The sequence below is a fragment of the Spodoptera frugiperda genome, chromosome 25 (assembly GCF_023101765.2).
Source record: "Spodoptera frugiperda isolate SF20-4 chromosome 25, AGI-APGP_CSIRO_Sfru_2.0, whole genome shotgun sequence".
NCBI lineage: Eukaryota > Metazoa > Arthropoda > Insecta > Lepidoptera > Noctuidae > Spodoptera > Spodoptera frugiperda.
In genome coordinates this window covers 9,093,502-9,115,172 of record NC_064236.1, presented here as the reverse complement: position 1 = coordinate 9,115,172, position 21,671 = coordinate 9,093,502, and the positions used below count along the sequence as shown (strand labels likewise).

The 21,671-nt window shown below is 35.3% G+C and overlaps 1 protein-coding gene across 4 annotated transcripts; it reads left to right on the top strand.

Annotated features, from left to right (window-relative positions):
- Window positions 1-78: 78 nt before the first annotated feature.
- Window positions 79-19,316, top strand: LOC118271514 (uncharacterized). 4 transcript variants are annotated; one of them, XM_035587629.2, is made up of 13 exons: window positions 79-234; window positions 5,888-6,013; window positions 7,277-7,450; window positions 8,175-10,864; window positions 10,956-11,118; window positions 11,374-11,445; window positions 11,862-12,039; window positions 12,134-13,526; window positions 13,728-13,987; window positions 14,408-14,948; window positions 15,604-15,801; window positions 15,890-15,976; window positions 16,331-19,316. In XM_035587629.2, the coding sequence occupies exons 2-10, from the start codon at window positions 5,904-5,906 to the stop codon at window positions 14,600-14,602; spliced, it is 5,235 nt and encodes a 1,744-aa protein (XP_035443522.2). In that variant the 5' UTR covers window positions 79-234; window positions 5,888-5,903; the 3' UTR covers window positions 14,603-14,948; window positions 15,604-15,801; window positions 15,890-15,976; window positions 16,331-19,316. The 4 variants fall into 4 exon arrangements, with proteins under 4 accessions (XP_035443522.2, XP_035443689.2, XP_050560421.1 ...); XM_050704464.1 differs by lacking the exon at window positions 7,277-7,450 and adding an exon at window positions 6,324-6,390 and having other exon boundaries at window positions 198-234; XM_035587713.2 differs by lacking the exon at window positions 79-234 and adding an exon at window positions 459-686.
- Window positions 19,317-21,671: the final 2,355 nt, after the last annotated feature.

Here is a 21,671-nt window from a genome sequence, read left to right as displayed (position 1 = left end):
ATTTGTGATTGTGACCCTATGACCTGTCATTGTGTTTGACATTGCTGTTAGTAGCTGAAAGGCTCGGTATCCAAATCTGATTAAATTTATTAAAAACAAAAGTATAGATTGTTTTCGGCGTTCATCTTGAGTTACTATATAAACCAACCTAATTTTTTACTCTGGTAGTAGTAATGTAATTTTTGACTGTACAAGCAAGTGAGTGAGTGATAAAAAAAATTAATAGCTGAAAGGGTGAGTATTGTATTTTTAATAAATCTTCTGTATTTGCGAACTAATATTATGCCGCTAGTGTGATATCTGGAATAAACTGCTTGAAGTTTGGTGATCTTAGCGTACAAATTCATATACCTAATATGCGTATGCCTATCGTCAACTGGGTACCTGCTGTGTAAAGAAATCGATTGACCTTTAGTGAAACGCCGATTGTTTACTTACTATTAGCGTTTGGTATCAAAATTGTGATAGTTTAATTCTAAATCTTGTCTGATAAATATTTATTTCGAAAGATCCCATCAAAATACCTTTTCCATGTACCCTCAATATATGGAATAAGAAAGATCTCTGGCTGGCCAGAGATTGCCAGTACAGTGCCGTAAATAGGCTAATAAGCGCCCGATATGAGATTCTACAACTGCGCCCTTGGATTCTTCTGTAATTTTGTTCCTGGCTCTTATCACTCCCAGGTAATTTAGCAAAATATATTTTATATTGGATACCCTCATTTTCAGTTTACTAAAACTTTTCTTGTTAATTACAAGAAAAAATGTTCTAATCTTGTTGATTACAATACAACTGTTGCCGGAATTCTGTTAGCCGTTGTTGGATACTTATGATATGGTGTATTTAAATCTATTAGTTAATTTTTTATCAGCCCTGGGTTTTAAGGCTCAGCTATGTACTTTAGAAACAGAAAAATCACCAGTATTTGCCAAATAATTGTTATTAAAAACAAGTACAATTACCTAAAAAGATTTTGTATTTGAAACAGTTTTACCTAATTTACCAATCAAGCCCTTTTCATCTAATACCCATAATAGACGTAGTTGTAAAAAAAATTGATGAAATATTGTATGGTCACTAATTATTATTGTATGGCTTAAATTATACTTATATCAAAGGACACAATTGATTTCTATAATGCAATAGTCAGTATTTTTATGATTGAATGCAAAGTTCAGAGTGTAGGTACATGAAAAAGTAAAAGTAATAGTGCTCCCTAACTTATAAAAGTGATGCTTGACCAGAGGTTAAGAACCCCAGTTCTAAATAAAGAAAAGTTGCATATTAAATAACATTATTTCATTAAAAAAATATAAATTTCTTAGTTGTTTTAAAGTTCTTCTCTCGTGTAGACTTAGGGTAGTGCCATATCGGACACCAGTAATAGTAAGAAATCATACTTTTCCCTGAAACACTATCTCTTCGCTTAAAATCTCTTACTCCTAATTTTATAACTAGTATAAAAGTGAGTCTTTATTCTTGATGGTGTTAACATTAGTAGGATTTCTCTGCTTATCCCTCTTAATAGGAATAAAAGACGTGATATTATATTTCGTAAAATTTAGTAAAAAAACTAAACACATAGCAAAAAGAGGGTATAAATATTATACACTACAATAAATTAATCTAAAAATAGAATTGACATCACTATGATGATTACCATATTCATAGGTCATAAGAACCTGCATCATGCTGTCATCGGGCCTATGGCACCTGTTATTACTTAGATATCTATGATTTGATCTTGAGTTTTTATATTAATAATATTTTATAACTTTTAGTTTTGTTCAGGAACTTGTAGTAAAAGCCAAGTTCAAATATTTTGAACAAGGATAATGTGTTCTTCTCAGAGGATGAAGGGATATGGGGATTAAGATAAAATAATAAAAGTTATTTAGTTTGAGTGATAGAAAGTTTTCTTTATATCCTGATACCCTCTTCCTGACAATAGATCAATCTGATATTTAGCACAAACTCTTAACTATTGAAAATCCAGCAATAAACAGGGTTAGGTTATAAGGTAAAGAAATCTGACTTCTGCAGCTCCTTGTTCTTTCCCATTAGGAGACACTGCTTCAATATCACCACCATCCAGTAACAGTCCACTTTTGGTTTATAATAAATAATAAAGCCTACAATGTAGGTGCACAACAGTGGTCACCGGTGACTTTTTCCACAGCTACCTCCATTATGGATATCAAATGAAAAGACTTGATCGGTAGAACAGAGCTTATTAAAACTGTTTAACATAAAATATATTTTTTACATTGTGTGCTTGATATTATAATCTAATTTTTTCCACAACTACCTCCACTATGGCTATCAACCGAAAGGAGTTGATTGGTAGAATACAGCTTTTTAAAACTGTTTAACATAAAATATATTTTTTATGTGTTACTTATGATAATTGTTTAACATGAACCAATTGTGCTCCCATAATGAAATGTTTTTGATGTCACTGTCAAACACAGAACATCTGTTCCGCAACACAGTTTGAAATAGAACTGAGATTTTTAAATGTAGTTGTAAAACATGGAATAGGATATTATTAAGATTTATATTTATAATTTATGATAATATATAATGATTCAAATCTTGAATATATTTTTACAACTAATAAAAGAAAATAAATCTATGATATCTCTTTGTGCATTCTATTAATTTAGTGATTGTTTAGTTAGAGCAAAATAAACAAAACAAATAATAGGAAATATGTAAATAGCTTATTATATTATTTGCCCTGCCCTATGGAGATAGCATAATGTATCTAATTTTTTTTATTGATATGGTAGGGAATTAAGCTATGCGAGACACAATGTGTATTATATTGTTGTCTCATATACCCGCAGACGAAAGGTTAATATTCAAATACAGAAGCAGATGGATATAATAATAATGATTTTTTGAAGATACCTACAACATATTTTTTTGTGGTTGATAATGTGACTTCTCCAGTCTTGGTTGAGGCGAAGGGGAATGTCAAACTCATTGACTAAAAACCACCCTGTTCCTAATCCTGTTTCAAACCGGAGCCCTCGTAACCCGGGACCTACTTACAACACCTAAATTCAATATTTCAAAAAGCATGAACGTGAATGAGCCGTTTATCGCGACATTTTAATACTAACAGATTACAATACAATGAGCACACTAGCACATGATGAGCATTCTGTCATTACATATTCCTTTTATAGCATCGTATGTATGTGATTGAGTTATCAAATTAGCAACCCTATTTCATAAAGATTTTATTTTAATGTTACGTAGGACATTCAAACGACGTAACGTTGGTTTGCTATTGCATAGTTTATTCATATAAATACACTCACAGGCACATTTAACCGCCCACCTTAGAAATACGTCACCGCGTTAGTTTGCGATAAGGAATGTTTATCCCGATGGCTGTTATGTTTCAAGTGGGTACTTTGGCAATAAATTAAACACTTTGACCCTTATTTTTTTAGAAGTTCGTGCATTCAGATGCATTTTTGTAATTTAGTCGAAATTTGACATTCCTAGCGATTGGATTAGTGTGATCTTTATCCTGGTTATACCGCGCTTTTTGGTGTGATTGCCATTTTGTTAAATTTCTGCATCCATTTGATTATTGTAATCGAATAAAAATGCCACTGGATGCAACTGGAGCTGCAAGAGCCGTAGCTCTTGCCGAAGCAGGGTACAGTCAACGTCGCATTGCTCGGATGCTTGGTGTACCTCGAACCACTGTACGGGATGCAATCAGACGCTTTCGGGAAACGGGTTCCTACACGCGGAGACCGGGACAAGGCCGTCATCGGTGCACATCGGCTCGGGACGATCGTTTCATAGTGAACAATGTGTTAAGAAATCGTTTTACCAGTGCTTCCGAGGTTAGAACTCGCTTATTTGAAGTGAGAAATGTCAGTGTAAGTGAACGGACAGTGAGAAGAAGGTTGGCAGAGAGGAACCTAACTGCTTTTCGTCCAGCACGCGCCCCAGAATTGCTCACACAGCACCGTAGAGCGCGACTTCAATTTGCGCGAGAATACGCTAACTGGTCTACAGCCCAATGGAAGGACGTTCTGTTTTCAGACGAAAGCAGAATAGCCCTAAGAGGTCCAGATGGGCGTCAGCGAGTGTATAGACGACCAAATGAGAGGTTTGCCCCGTATACGTTACTGGAAACTGTGGGTTATCAAGGAGGTTCAGTGATGATTTGGGGTGGCATCAGTTATGAGGCTCGTACCGATCTCGTAGTGTTTGATAGGGGTAGTGTTACTTCACAAAGGTATCTGGAGGAGATTCTTCAAGACCATGTCGTGACATTTGCACCATATATTGGTGAAAATTTTCAATTAATGCACGACAATGCACGATGTCATGTCGCTAGAATAGTGACCCAGTACCTGGACGAGGTCGGTATACGAACATTACCGTGGCCAGCACGCAGTCCTGACCTTAATCCAATTGAACACATCTGGGACAACCTTAAAAGACGAGTTCGAGCAAGGGTTCCCGCACCAACGACGATTGGGGAGCTCAAAATTGCTGCAGTAGAAGAGTGGCACAACATCCCTCAATCTGACATCCAAGATGTCATTGATGGCCTTCCAAACCGCCTGCAAGAAGTCATTAGAGCCCGAGGGGGTAATACACAGTACTAAAAAGCAACAAATGAGCCGAGAAACTGAAAAATATCAAATATTGTAAAACCAAAGTTTACTACAAAAACTTCTAAAAATGCTTTTTTTAAATTTAAGTGATGAATAAATGCAGTTTTTATCATTATTATATAGTGTTTAAATAACAAATTATGTCTACTTTTAAAACGAAATATCAAACTTTCCCAAATTTAGGTAGTGTTTGAGAAAATCAAGAAAATCAAGGTGGGCGGTTAAATGTGCCTGTGAGTGTAGCAGCCATTGTTTTTGTCTAACATAACTCAGTGCATTAACTGGTCCTGTGTGCTGTTGACGTAAATAAACAGGGGCAATGGAAGTCTTTGTAAAAGAACTAAAGCTAACGCAAATAAGCCACAGATGGTCCAAAGGATCGCAATAAATTTTTGAATACATAGTGCAGTAGCGGTAGATGTCATTTGGGAAAAGCCAGTAACTTATAAAAAAATATGTATCGATTTTTATGAAAGAATTCACGTATACGATATTTCGGCATGTATTCAATTAGCTAATGAAATTGGTAACGCCACTCGAGGCAGGGTCAAGGTCTTTCAAGTACCTGGTACAGAGAATAGACCCTTGCTATTGTTGTTTGACTATTGTCTTCTATATCTCTAAATCAATGTCATTATTTAACAAGCTTTCCAATGAGTTTGCAGTGAACACGGAATGAAAAATAGCAATGAATTATATTGGTTACAAGTTCATGAGGCCGCTTATCATTGGCTGATTTGTAATTTATTTCAATCCACCTAAAGATACGCTGACATAGTTATATTAGTGCACTATGCAACTGGGTGTGACTTATTATCGGAATTAGATTAGCCAGTTGACGATACCGACGTTAAAAAAAAACATTACCCAAATTTTCTTTAAAAAAAGAACAATATATTTTCTGCGTTTACAAAACAATAACATTACCCACATCTTCTGCGTTTACAAAACAATAACATTACCCACATCTTCTGCGTTTACAAAACAATAACATTACCCACATCTTCTGCGTTTACAAAAATATTACGTTACCCACAGGTTCTACGTTTAAAAAAAATAACTTAACCCACATTTTCTGCGTTTACAAAAGTAGGAGTCACAAGCGTATTTGAAAAAGGAATACGTGTTTGGTCTCTTTTTCTGTCGGTTCCTTCTAAGTTGTTTTTGACCCATTTGTGGCGAACTTCACTACATATATCTAATTTTAAACAATTTTGTATTACTTGTTTCAGCCGGAAGAGATGCTTAATGCCGGACACTCAACCCAACAATAAGCCGGGGCCGGCAGAATCGACTAACGAGTCACAAGTAGCGTTAGAATATCACCTCCAGAGGCAGCTGGAGGATGATATTGCGAGGTAACCTGATACTGGACTATATTATGTGTATTTATTAGTGGTGGTACACCACTGCTAACAATAATAAACTTTGACTAAAGCTTATTGATTCGTCAGTAAGTCATCGAAACCTTAAGTTCATCTTCATCATGTAATTGCTATTAGTAAAGCGAATTAAAAAAAGGCTAGTATATTTTTTTTGTTGTTTTGTCTTAATTACCAGCAATGGACAACTCGGATGCAAAGAGGAAAGTGATTTTCAAACTATTTTCACTTCTTTTAAAAGAAAATATTAAATTTGTTTTTCTTATTTTAATATTTTATCTCACAGTGGACGGAGGAAGACAGGAATAAAGTGATGGTTGTTGCCCAGATGCGTCAATAGCGACTTTTGCTTGGTATACATCTTTAATTTTTTGTGTTTGTTTTGTTCCTTTTTTATTTTTTTATATAACATATAGGTGATCATAGCATACATCCGCCGCCTGTGTTGGGAACTAACCTCTTACCTCTGTCTTAGTAATCAATCTGAATTCGCATAATGTGATCTCCTGTGTGTCCCTGGTATAGGTATTAGGTTTAGGTACTACTAATATAATGTTAACTAGGGATGTTACGGAGCTTCGGCTCTAGTTCCGACAGGCAAAATTTTCCAATTTGTTAATACAACACCTGCGAATCCAGTTTCGGTTTCGATACAAACAAAGCAACGTAACATTCCTAATGTAAACTAAAACTGCTGTATCTACCGCTCATGCTGTATCACTGTCACAGTACTGACAGATCCATTTTTAATTTAATTTTATGTGATTAATTGTATATCCGTTTTTTTATTGACTGTACAATGGTTAAAGTTAGGTGATAATGTTATAGTTCATTGTAAATCTGGTCGTAATGACGTAGGATGTACGTGCGGTACACGTACAATGCAACCCTCATGGCTGCTGTTGTCTTGTGTGCCCGACTGGATCGGCTACTAAGACAGGGGAGCCGGTAGTCACATGCAATTTTGTTGATTCTACCTATCCATCCTTTTATATTATGCCTGTTTTTATAAAATTCCACGCTTTCGTCTTATGAATTAAAATTAATTAACTCAGTCAACTAAAATTACCTACTAAGTATATAAGTAGTGTCAAAAACCTGTAAAATCCTTAACAAAATTGTGCTAACCCCATAAAACAGTGTTATTTAGCTTACCCTGTTTGTTTTACTAATTCTGAAGGTGGTGGGTCTAGGAATTGTTAGTTACTAACTATGCTTCATAAAATTTAATTGTTACAGAATCTTTGATGAATCTATTTACTCTGATCTTGAAGTGGTGTGTGGGAAATTAAAGATACTAACTCATTCTTGCATTTTAAAAGCACGCACTGATCAATTTTATCACCAACTACATACTTTTTTGCATGTGAACATTGAGCGCAATACTTTCGATGAAATATATTCTTTCATAAGGTATGGACAGTTGGTTAATATTTTAATGTTCTAATTATGCTAGGTTTTATGTGATGTGAATATTAAATACAGTTGCTGTATATAAAAATTCCTATACATCTTCTTCCAGCTTTATTTTTGTCTATGCTTACTTTTGCAATGCCACGCTTTACTCCGTAACTACTAAATGCTTGTAGTTTCTGGCTAAAATTTCCGTACCTTTACTACGGTATTGCAATAAAAATATAATAATAGAAATACTTTTTGAGACTTACATTTTTGACAATCATTATAAATAACTATAGAAGGTGGTAATGCACCGTTAGTAAAGTAAAATAAAAAGTATTGTGTAACTATTATAGCTTTCTTGACTTAAATTCTTCCGTCTGTCTGAAAATGTTTAACAGTGTACAGCTGTACATAATCGGCACTGCAATCTTTACACTATTCATACTTTAAAAGTATTTAGAATTTAGGCGAGCAACCTGTGTACTTCCCAGGGTCGATCAGGCGTCAAAGAGTAACCCGTATATACATATATGTTATAAAAAGGAATAGACTAGATAATAATAAGTTTAACATTAAATATGTAGGATGTTGGATGTAATGACATTTATCAGTTTGTCTTACAAACAATAACAATTATATGTATTTATGCCTATACCTGTTTGTCATGTTTTTAACTGTCAATGTTATCGTTTAGTTTTCATAAAGATTGCTTAGTTAATTTTCCTATTTGTTTTAGCGATGTTTATACTGAATGTAACATACAACATGAAGAAAAAGAAATAATAAAGTTTCTACAACGAAATTTGAATGCACTAAAACCCGTTTCAGTCAAGTCCAGTAAAACAAAAGAAGAAAGCGAGGAACCCGAAGTTTTCTCAACTCCCAAGTGTATTACCCCATACGTAGATAGTGACACCCACAAAGTTATACAATCTAGTCCCAGCACGGAATTAACAAAAGAATATTATGCCCTAGTTCCAATAGAAGGCAATTTATTTGAGAAGGAGCTTATTGAGCAAGACGAGCTCTCTAATGCCTTTCACTCTATAATAAAAGGCCAAACAGTAGATAAAAATAAAACAAAATTACAACTCAACAAACCTACTTCGCTACGCTTAAATTCTAGTCATACTTCCAAAACAGTTAAGCATTTCAGTAGCTATAACGTTATAAATAATATTGGTCTAAAAGATAAAACCTCTCCAAAACCTGAACACAGCCTAAGTACAGCGGCTGATAAAGATTTTAAAACTAATCAGGTGTTGCCGCCAAGTGATACAGCAGGACGTAACACTAATACTAAAAACAAATCTAATTCATTGGATGCTGCCTATTCACCGGATAGTTTAATCACGGATGAGCCCAGTTCTTCTTCTGATTGTTTGTCTGCAGCGGACACTTTTTCTCCAGACGTTAATACGTCTGGTTTTCAACACCAAGTAAATGTTGAAGAAATTAATTCCAAGATGGAAAACGTGTATACTTGGTCAGATTCGGGACTGGAGGACCCTGCAATGTTGGGTAGCGTCAATAGTCAAAAGGACGTTACTTTAACAAACGTGTCTTTATCAGAGAGCACAGTTCATGACTTAGTTGCTGACGATGCAAGCATCTCGGCAATATCTGTTCCTAGCTCGATACCAGAAAATCATCTACAAAAATCGAAGCAGAGCGGCTCTTTAGACCAAGATTGTAATGGCCAAAGTAGTATTCCAGAACTCTGTGGAAAGTCATTAAAGGAAGAAAAACAAAGGCAAAACGAAGAGATTGTCATACTAGAATCGTCTTCACTATCTTCTGAAACAGGTTCCTGGGAGTCTGTGTACCCACCTAAATTAGTCCAAAAGGAAATTTGCGAAAGGTTTTTACTCAATGAACGCCAGAATTATTTCAACTCTTCTGGTTTAGTCCAAAAATCACCATTCAAATCTACAACCTGTTTTATAGATGCTTCTAGCTTAGTAGATGAAGACGAGTGTCTTGAATTAGAAACTACCACCAACGCATCTTCCACAAACATTAAGTTGGAAATTTTACCTACACCAAGTAAGCCGGTTCCCTGCTCGACTATTAAACCGGACAGCAGTCCAGTTGATTGGTCAGAAAGTAATGACAATGATGATTCATTAGAACAGGGTGAAAAAAAGGATCCAGATTCAATAATAAAAGACTTATCTCCTACTATTTTTGAAATGACTCCAATTACAGAAGACTCTCTGTGCACAAATGCTTTTGAAAATGCAGCTCAATCTGATGTAGGTGCAGATGTGGAAGATAATACTAAATATTTATCAGATAAAGAGAAATTGCATAGTGCAGTCTACATGCCATGTTATTCTACATCCACACCAAACAACTCAATATTGTCAGTAAAGATATTTAAACCTTACGAGTCAGAAGATAGTGAAAGTAACACCATCATCGATTCAGACAGTTCTTCTATGAATGTCAGGAAAGGTAGCCGTTCTCCTCCAATTCTTTCCGGAGGCGTGTCAGTAGAAGATCATTTACCTCAGGTAGGAAGTAGTCATGAAGCTAATCCATCACTAAAATCTAAGCAGAATGAAATATGTACCGTAACAGGAAAACAAAGTTCTTCTTCGGCTTGGGTAGTAGACATGTCTAGTAATCCGGAAGCGGACGACACTCTGAAAGGTAAATCATCCGATGAATCAGCAAATGAAAAAAAGAATATATTTTCTATGTACATAGATCTAGGTGACAATTCGATCTTGAGAGATATGCCTTCTAGACTTTCCGCGTCCATGAAAAAGAGTACTGCTAATGTCGAAAATAAGTTGACTCCGCAAAAACTTAAATCTACAGAAAGAAGCCCGAGAGATAAAGATAGTACATTTGAGAAATATGAAGCTTTGTGCGAAGATCCAAACATCAGCATTTCCGAAATAATAGCCATCCCCGCAAAAAATAAAAACGTAAAGAACGGTGAAGATTCTTGTACAGAACAGGAGCGAAAAGTAAACCAGCCACAAGCACAGGAAGAAGCCGAAAAAATATCCTCCCCCAAAGAACTTTCAGCAACTTCCCAAGACAGTAGCTTTGTAAAACTCTCAGACTTGGATAAACCGACACAAAAAACTGATATGTTGGTTTCTATTGAAAGTAAAGGAGTCGATGTACGGATGACAAGATCCATTCCTGACTGGGGTGAACAAGGTTTTTCTACGAACTCAAGATCAATAGAAGTTATTACTTCTTTTCATTCCGAGAATGCGCTCAGCTTGAACAGACTATTTCCTCACCTAAAAAATGAATTTAGTAGAAGCATGCCAGGTTCTCTATCGAGCAGGACGCGGTCACCATTAAGACTAGGGACATCCAGTACTCTTGGTGATGGTGATGAGCATGGGTCCGACATGTCGGAAATAAGTAGTATGCAGAGCAGCAACTGTCGCTCAGGATTTGGTAAGTTTAAAATAACGTTTTTTTAGGTGGATTGGTGGTGGTTTTTAGGTGGATTGAAGAATTGTAATTAATGCCTTTGATTTCATTTTAGGGAACAGTACTACAGACAGTCAGACATCAAATTTAATAGAAAATTGTACTTCGCGTCTTGGTCAAGACTTACTAAGAATGTTTCTCGAAGAAATCGCACCCGATGTAATCGTGGAAGTGTCAGGAAAAAGATTCAAGGCACATAAATGCATTTTGTCATCTAGGTAAAGGAATATTTCTATTTATAAAGAAGTATTGATAACTAACTGCCGTACTCAGATTCATTTAACTTACTTAACTCAGTCCTTATAGCAATTGTTTCCATAAAAAAAATCGTTGCTAAGGAATAGTTTAAGTAATTATATTATTAAATGTCTCTGTTGCAATAATTAAGTTTTAGAGTGTTTCTCATTCGGAGTATAGTGGAATAATCAAGTTATCGATCAAGAGCAGCAGGTCACCAGAGTTTTCTTTTTCAGGTGCCAATACTTTGCTGGTATATTGAGTGGGGGCTGGGTGGAAAGCCTGGGCAACGTGATCGTGCTCCCACCGTGAGTATAGTATTTCTTAAATACTTTTCTTAATTATTGTGAACTAGCGACCCGCCCCAGCTTCGCATGGGTGCAATGGTGATATATTATACATAAAAACCTTCCTCATGAGTTACTCTATCTATTAAAAAAACCGCATCAAAATCCGTTGCGTAGTTTTAAATATTTAAGCGTTCATAGGGACATACAACATGACAGAAAAAGCGACTTTGTTTTATACTATGTAGTGAAGGGCAAAGGCGTATCTGGAAACTGTAGGCACCGTACCCAAATCTTTACCTACTTACGAGTATAGCACAGGATTATCGGAATTGGTTTCAAAGTAATGATTTTGCTACATTTTTACCTTATGTAGTCGTTAGTAGATTAACTAGATCGTTTATTTTTGAACGTTTATTTCAACTTTATTGTTTTAGGTTTTCTTACAATGTGGTATATTTCGCATTGTGCCACATATATTCTGGTCTAGCAACAATTCCGGATTCGGTAAGCATCGTCGAATTGGCAACTATCGCCGATATGTTGGGCTTAGAGGGACTCAAGGAGGCCATAATGTTTACGTTAAAGGCTAAATATTGCCATCATTTTCATAAGGTGAGTGTATAGTATACAAGTTTAGCGAATATTGTATTTTTCACGTTAATATATTTTGAATTATTACTTATAATACAATTTTTTTACGTTTCAGCCGTGTGCTGTTTGCATAGTTGGTGTGTTGGAATGCTTCCCATTGTCGGCTGTTTATGGTTTAGATGATTTATATCACAAATGTGTCAAATGGATAACGAAACACTTTACAAAAGTTTGGCCAACAAAAGCGTTCGCGACGCTACCTACTGACCTCTTAGATAAGTGCTTCCAGCATCACACCGTCAACCTAACCGTGGACAATGTGGTGGACACTGTGTACGGCTGCGGCATCACTACTGCATCTTTACAAAACTCCAAATGGGCCGAGTCCGTAGCAAGGATGTGCCGAAGGCTCATAAGCGTAGCAGCTCACTTCGCGGGCCCAAGGCTTCTCGCTGTTTACCAAGCTATCCCTCCATTACCAAATGAGGCGCCACAGGCCGCCAAGCAAGCTCTTGACGATTTTCTCGCAGCTGCTATCGAATGGGCACCTCCGGACGAAGTATGTCGTGCGTATGGTTTTCTTTCTGCGCTCCTCAAAGAGATGCGCAATAGTCAGTACTCGAAACCTGATTTGATTAGTAACGGCACGGAAAACCGGAAATGTTTTGGCCAAAATACCTTGGTGTACTCACAAGCCGGCAACTGGCGTATGCAGTGTGAGGGTGCACTGGTGCGAGCGTCGCCCAGAGTTGTCACTACACAGGCATTTAAGGAGTTGCCATCGGAATTACGTAAAAGGCTGCGAGAGCTCGGTTGCATTAAATACGGAGCGCATGCTTTACCAATATCCTCTCCTACACATCAGCCAGAGAGAAAAATTAAAACAACGACTGTTGTGAAGAACAAGTCATTCACATCATCTCCTCGTAATATTGACATTGCCCACGTGCGTGCCCTCTTTGTGCCTTACTCGCCTAAACCGATGTACCCGGTCGGGTCTGTGGATACTCTTAAGAGTAACAACGACATTCGTGATAGCAAGAAGTCGATTGTCTCCACTAATCCACCAAAGGTGAGGACGACGAAGGCACAGGAGGAGCGCGCCAAATATAATAAAATAAAGAACACTAAATCACAAGACAAATTAAATACTAAAGCTAGCTCAGCGCGGGCTCCATCCTTCGAGAGAACTAAACCAAGATATTTAGACATTAAACAGAAAGATAAGAAAACTTCGGTTGTGAACAAACACTTGCCAAAAATTGAGTCATCAAGTGAATCGTCTCGTAACTCAAGCCCTATACATTTAAGAAACTTGCGGTCGAGTCCCCATAAGGGGCGGCGGGGAGAGATGGTTCCGCAGACCATGTCGCAGGACAGCCTGGCTACCAGCTCACGGCCACGCACCGCGGAGCCGTCCACGGACTCTCTCAGCGAATCACAAACCAGCAACAGATATGCCACCTACACGAAGACAAAGCACACCAAAGGCGCACCAAAGCCCGACTGTAAGTATTACTTTACATATTTTCCTATATGTCCATTCCAGTATACTTCGTTCTGGCAACTATTTCTACTACAACCTAGTTTCAATTCTTCGGTCTTTAGGTTTCGATGGTTCTAACCTCGGTCTACCAATATTTTTTTCAATAACTACCTGGAGATCGTACTAAGTTACAAATATTAAGATATTTCGAATTTTCTTACAGCAAGTAAAGTATTAAAAAGTGTGGAACCAACTGCTTCTGCTACATCTAATAAAATTAAAACGAAGATACCGGTATATTTGAACCACTCAGCAAAATCCAAGGGACTAGAGAATCGGTTCTCCAGAGATCAACCAAAGTTCAATAAGCAGGTTCCCACTACTAGGAGTAACAACGTGGCTCCCACTAGAACCCAAGAGCGTAAAGTGCCTGGTTCTTTGATGAACGCCACAAAGTCAAGCTCCGCGAAGGTTGTGCCCAAGGTACGTAATGCAATTGTAATAACGAAACATATTTTTTCAGTGTTTGTGTGTGTTTTTTTTATGGAATAAACCGGTAAACGAGCAGACGGATCACCTAATGGCAATCAATCAACGCCGCCTATGGACACTTGAAACGCCAGATGAATTACAACTGCGTTGCCGGCCTTTTGGGGGTTAGGAATTTAAGGGTTGTTGCGGAATCGGGGATTGGGATGATTGGGAAGGGGGTAATTGGGCCTCCAGTAACCTTAAACACAACGCAAGCTTTGTTTCACGTCGGTTTTTGGTAAGGCCGTGGTATCACTCCATCCGAGCCGGCCCGTTCGTGCCGAAGCATGGCATATATGGTGCATGGCATGACATATATTTTTACAAATACTTGACTTTAAATAAAAGCACCTTTAAAACTGTTTATTGCAGGTTGTAAAAGAGAGAGAGCTACCGAAAAATATGTCCAGAAGCCAGAGGTGTGGGCAGACGAGTCGGCACCAGCAGCAACATGAGGAGAGGGAACCTCCCGTCAGGGACATTCCAGTCATGGAGCGCTCGGGCACATTCTTAAAGGATGAACCCACTTTCGGAGACAAACTAACTAATTTAGATATATCTCAATGAGCATACATCGTAGTTAATTAGCTGCCAGCTGATTAGAGAAATCTACTTCATAAAACTTCCAAAACTACGTTCTATTCATAAATAATTCAGCAAGCTCACTCCACGAATGCTTTATCAACTTATATCAAACACGAATAAGTAGACAAAATATTCTGTAGCGACAATAGGTTTGCAACTTTTTATGAATAAGACAGTTTGTAGTGGTTTTTATTTCAAACTCCAGCTTCTTCTTACACTTTTCGTTGAGCTTTAAATGTATTATCTTTGTGGGTGCAACTGAGGTATAATGTACATACATTCTCAAACTGGACTTGACGGAGTATCCACATTTTTTATCTGATATTGGGTAAGCAAATCATATTTGATTTTTTATTTTATGATAACTATACACTATTCATATTTGTATCCATTTATAATTCCATGACATTACAAGACGTAACAGCCACACAGGCCACTCACTCTCAATAAATCCATTGGTTGGTTTGGTAACAAGACATAAAAAGTTAAACCTACATTATACATGTGTGGAGTTTATGTCAGAATCTTATCTCTAAAAGTCAAATCTACCGACAAATAGGTTAATAAAACTGATTGTAACACCTCATGCAATATTATTTCGATTGCTTTTAATAGCATTAAAATTTGATATCTGTTTCTAACCAGAATATGAATTTGCGCCAATTTTTCTAAACATATTCAATGTATTATACATTTTCAGGAATGTGCATACAAATTGCTTCGGTAAATAGTTTTCTATACCTACAAATTATTAGGCTATCCTCACTATATCTTCGAAAGTATTTGTTTCTGTAAGAAAATAAAAAAATACATGTTTGTCTTAAAAAAAAATGACGGACATTGTAGTGAAAATTAGCCATGTATCCTATTCGTTCTAATCTATATCGGAAACACGATATTTTCGGTATCTCATTAATATATATAGTCAGGAACTGGGTCCTTTATTCTATACACAACAAAATTACTAATGTTTATAATTTCAGGTAGCATTTCGGAAATTAAAAAAAACACAAACTTGATTCGCATTGCATATAAATAAATGGATACATGATATGGAGGCTGGCATTGCACCAAATATAACTACTACTACATACTACCTACTTAAAAATGTGGAGATGTTTATGTAATACATCACAAAAGATAATTTGATGTTCAGTCAATTTTCCCAATAAGTACTGTAGGTAAGTCCTGATTTCAATTTATAACCTTATCAAATCAACTGAGTATAACTATATTACCAAATAATGATCTATTGTTTATTTTTTCCAGAGATTAATTATATTACTGATGTCTGAGAGTCAACTGGGAGACGAGTCGGTACATCAGCAACAGAACCGATCTCCTTATTTAAACATTGTAAGTAACATTTAAATTTCTAGTATCTGTGCAAATGTGTGCAATGTGTTACATTCACAAAATCATATAACACAAGCAACAAAAATGTAGGCTTTAATAGTCTTCTGTGAATGATTATGAACTGTAAATTAAAATAATAATATATTGTTTTACATAGATAAGAATTTTCTAAACAGTCTCAAGTTCTGTGTAGCGAAAGAAGCCATACGGAATAATGTACAGAATAATGCGTCCTATAGTTGGAAAATATTTAATTTTAGTCTATTTAGCTAATAATCGTAAACTTATGAGAACTTATCATTGCTGTTAATTGTATTGTCTTTATAAGTTAAGCTGTTTGTGTTTTTTCAACAGGAAAAAGAGCTGCCAAGTTCAAAACTGAAAATAAGCGAAATTGTCAGTCTTCGTCATGCGTCCACTCGGCTTATTCAATAGAGTAAGATCCCAGTGTCGTAATACACAACTTATTTTCTAAAGCATGTAACAGTCGGTTCTCAGTGGTCTCTTGTGTACTTTTTAATACCTGAATGTTTGTGAAACTTGCCTGGTGACACCTGCGCATGTACCAGATGAGAAAGTTAACCAAATTCCAGTTACTAAACTACTACATTATTATGACTGATTTTTACATAATATGTTTTGTAGAATATTAGTTTGAACCCATATAAAAAATTCGGACGCTCGCCGTGGGCCAAAGGTTATACACATTAAAGCTCTAAAAAAATACAAAATTCTAATAGCAAAACGTAACGTTTTGGCTCAGTGCAAGGGTCTGACTTTTGACTGCTAAAACATTTGTAAAAATCAGTCATAAAAATGTAACTTAAGTAACTCTGATTTGTCACCGGGCAAGTTCAACAAACATTCAGAATTTAAAAAGTATACAAGAGGCTACTGAGAACCGACGGTTATATGCTTGATAAAATAAGTTGTGTCTTACGGCTCTAGGATCCTTGAACTATAATATATTATAGACAAAATAGAACTAGGACCTCGTGCTGTAGGTATTCAACCTTTTAATGTATTACGGTAAAGGTGTATTATTTTTATTAGAAACAAATGTACTGGATTCCTTCGTCTACTCGTATATCTACTCTGTGATAGTATTCGCGCAAGGTGCTGCCTTACCTGCGCGAACACCACAATCAGAACATAAGAAATAGATTGCATGCAAAAATAAATCTGTGTTTAGATAGTAGTTGTATAAATAATGAATAAAAATCAAAGTATCTTTACAAAAATGAAATTTTAACAATAAAATATCTCGATGTTAATATTTTAGAACCATACATTCCATATTTTAATTAGCGGTGATATTATGTAAATGTAGAGGCCTATAAATATTTTTCGCCCAATTTGAATGCGATGTTGAGACGATCATACGATGATCATAATGTACGATTTCTAGTCTGCTTCTAAAAGTCTTTCAGTAATTTGTATTTTATGTGGGAGTATGTTTCGATTCACATTTGTAAGTTTAGTTAAGAATAATTTTATGACGTTATGGAAGTTCGTGTAACTCTCATGTACATGGACTTCTAAAACGGGGAGATTGAACGGACATATTGTGCGGTAGCAAAGTTGCGGGTACAACTGGTAAGTCATTTAATGATGGCACGATATTTAATACTAAACATGTGTTTTCTTTCATCTCTTTAACCTCTTGTTCCAAGTCACTTGGAAAGTTGAGATTCATTACAATTTTAATTAATTTTGTATTTTCTTCACACAAATTTCTTTCATCGATTGTCGTACCTTCGTCTCCACGTTGTAAGTAATAAAATTAAATGATATAATCACTGCTTTGCTACCTATTTCGTATAAACGATCTGATGCCTAGCTGGTTCTAGAATAACATAAAGAAAGTAGCGATTACTAACATTTAAATTTCGTTGCCATTTAAATTATTAATTTATTATATAGATGTAAGTTTTATTACGTATTACTACATTTATAGCATGTAACAATTTTAATTTTGGGCTAGGTAATTGTATATTATGCATGTAAAATATTTTTCAAATTTCCATGTAGTACTTACTTGACGTGTTTCGTACTTATGTCGTATCCGTATGACGTACCTAAGTCACTATTAAATTTTCAACGTGTCCAGCCTAGCTAAGGAAAAGTATTTTTTTAAAACGTATTATAAATCGTGTCACTTATTGTTCGTTTATTTTAAAATACTCTAATATTGTGTTAACGAGCCTTCGTAGATGAGAGACATCTATTTATTAAATTTTGAAAGTGACAAAATAGTCTGGTCGTTGTTTGACCTTTTTATAACTTATTTAATATTTTATGACAGTAACTATATTGACCGTACCTTGGTTTTAATGTTTTTGATTAGTAAATGAAATAGTGGACTCTGGGACGTTTTCTTACTCAAAATGTACTTTTAACTTATAATACGGATAAGTTAATTCATTACTACTACCTTCTTGTGTATGTTTAATTTTTAATGAATTCTTGACTTACTATTTTAATTAATATGAATTTAAATGATTATTATATTTTTTTATAATTGTGATAAGTTATTGTTGTGGTCATTTCACTTGTTTTTATGATAAGTTATGATTGCAGTGGTCTCGTTTAAGATAGAATATTACATATTTTGTATTGTTATATATAATAATATATATATAACAAGTGAATAGCAATTTAGTTTATATTTTAGATTCAGTATGAAATGTGTGTAATTTTTTGACGTAAACAATTACGCAGTTTGAGTTACCGACGCTTTCCTTAAGTAGACATTTGTTGATATGACATGACATAAAATATTCTTATAATAATGACTACTTTTGCAGTTTTACTATGTGAACGTCTTTCGACCTATGTACTTTATTATAATAAAAAAAGGAGACGGGACCACTATATATGGATGGACGCATGCAAGGAAAGGATGTGGTTAATGACAAGTAATCTGACTAACGTATTATTTAACTAGTAAGCTATACATAACATTAATTAATTTGTTTCACTCTCAAAATGATCTCAATGATGCACAGTATTCAATATTAATTTTGTTGGTTTCCATCAGCCGGTTTATTTTTAAGAAATATTGTATCGTATTTAATATTTAAGATTCTATATTCTTACTTAAGGCCTAATTCAGTGTCCAGATATTGTTTCATTGTTATAATTTATTGTAAATATTTTTGATCTAGTTTTTGTTTTTATAGAGTAATATTTCTATCACAAAGTGCACCGTTTGTATAAATTCTAAGTCTGTAAACTTTTATATTTTAATCAGCAAATATATATATTTATTACTGTAACAGTTGGTAAAACAATAACTTATTTTAAAAAAATACGTTAATAAACTTGTGCAATACCAATATTTCTGTTTTTTATTTACCTTTCTTGATCTTGAATAAACAAAAAACCTTTATAAATAATTATTTATAAAGGTTTTTTGTTAGTTTTTTTGAAGTATTTAGATTTTTTATTATATGTCTGATATTAAACTATTATAATAGTTTATATAATAAATAATTATATAATAAAAAATCTAAATACTTCGCTTACTTTGGCAGGTGACATTTGGCAGAATTCAGGTCACCCTAATAGTCTAAAATATTAAAAAAAGAATAAAATATCTATCCAACATGTGGACCTTTGTACCTTCCATCATCAGTTCATCCATGTGAGGTAACTGATCATCAGAAAAAGATAAGTAGGTACTTGAGCAATGAACAAAAAGTAAGAACACACTTATGGGTTATACATACATACAGTTGCCCTGGTTTTCCTTAGGTTTCCATTCCCTGGACCCAATTTGATACAATGATAAACGTCATTGTCCACCCTTGATTTTCGACATGTAATCAACCAAAAAAAGAATCGTCATCAGTTCAAATATTCAAATAATTAGCAGAAGTCGGTTACTGTTATACTACCAAACATAATTAATATTTTGATTACTAGTGAAAGCTGCTGAAAATAATAGGGATGATGACGGGGTATGGAAATTAAAAATCTAATTAGTCCGTCAGTTAGGTAATGAAAAAATATTTTTAATTTGTTATATAAGATAACAATACTTAGATAAAACAAATCAAAGTTTAGGAGTGGGAGCTAACTACGTCACTATTCAGTATAAAACGTTCTCAAAAATGACGTCACGCAATATTTCAAATTGATATATCTTCGAAAGTATTTGTTTCCGTAAGAAAATAAAAAATACGTGTCTAATCTACAAGACGGACATTAAAAAAAAATTAGTCATTTACCCTATTTTAGCAGCCCAATTAATTTCTTCTAGGTATTACAGTAGTACGAAGCCCCGTATTACGAGCGTATCGTGAACGATAGGAATTGGAGCGTATCATTTCAATTACATGGTAGACTGCCTCGCTAATCAAATGGTCACAGCATTGGGTGTAAGAAAATACCTTTTTTTTGAGGGTGGAAAATCATCCAATGACTTTTCTCGCTTTGGCCGAGGCGAGAGGGAGTGTCCGACTCTTACTGACTAAAAACCACCCCGTTCCTTCTCCTGCTTTTCGAGCCGGAGCCCCGGTAAACCCGCTAGGTAGTCCGCAGCTCCGGAATGAAAATACCCCTAATAGAGGTATTATAAAATAATACTTACTTATAATAAGGATAGGATAAGTTAGGACTATTGTCGTCTGAAATCTCAAAATCTAGAAGTCGGAACTAATAAGACTGCCTCGTTGATCGCAAGTGTAACTGCTGAACCAGAGGTCTCGGGTTCGATTCCCGGGTCGGGCAAAGTATTGCTGGGCCTTTTTCGAAAATTTCTCAATAGTAGCACGGAGTCTGGAATTGTGCCCAGTATATGCCAATAGGCTCGCCCCTATTACATGGGACTTATAACACAAATGGTGAAATGTAGGTGAACATTGTATAGCGGCATTAAGTGCCGTAATGTGCATTCTGCCTACCCCTTCGGGGATAAAAGGCGTGACGTGGTACTGTACTGAATTGGAAGTAATAATAATGAATTTTCATTACCCTACATTGTGTTACACGATACACCCCCGTACACATTTACCTGATGGAGGAACAGGGCGGGACTCCCACACTGGGAGCCTATTGGCAGATTGTTGGTACTTGGAACCAGAGAACGGAATTTTCTTTATACGAGATATATAAATATAATAATATAATTACTGTAATAATTAGCTGTTGACTATTATCACAATAACTTATTAGAGTTAACTAACCTAACCAAATCGAGAATTTATTACTTGCAGGTAGGTATTCAAGTTTCTATTTTGTTATGGTGCAAAATAAGTTTGTAGATCACACAAATAAATAATCATTATTTCTTCTGGGAATCGAACCCGAGAAACGTTGCGTAGCAATCAGTTCCTTGTTCCAAACGAAATATTAAGTACCTGTGTTAAAAAAAATATAATTTAACAAGAATACAAGAAAAATTTAAGCAGTCGGGACCCATTCTAAATATTATGAATTATGGCTTTCTAGAATGGGTCCCGACTGCTTAAATTTTTCTTGTATTCTTGTTTTAGGGTTTTTTCATTTTCATGTTATAAAGAAACGCAGTCGGGTTTCTTAAATTACCATTTTTTATTTTATTTTCTTTTAGTTTTATTATTTATTATATTTTGATATATCTAGTGTCACTCTCACAGTAAATACGAATCAAACGACCCCTATCAAGCTGAAATCCATCGAGTCGTTCAGGCTAGAGAGTGGGCAATATTCG

Coding starts and splice junctions, on each gene's coding strand:
- LOC118271514 (XM_035587629.2), top strand. CDS start 5,904: ATGCCGGACACTCAACCCAACAATAAGCCGGGGCCGGCAGAATCGACT. Junction 6,014..7,276: donor CTGGAGGATGATATTGCGAG/GTAACCTGATAC, acceptor TAATTGTTACAG/AATCTTTGATGAATCTATTT. Junction 12,040..12,133: donor ATTGCCATCATTTTCATAAG/GTGAGTGTATAG, acceptor TTTACGTTTCAG/CCGTGTGCTGTTTGCATAGT.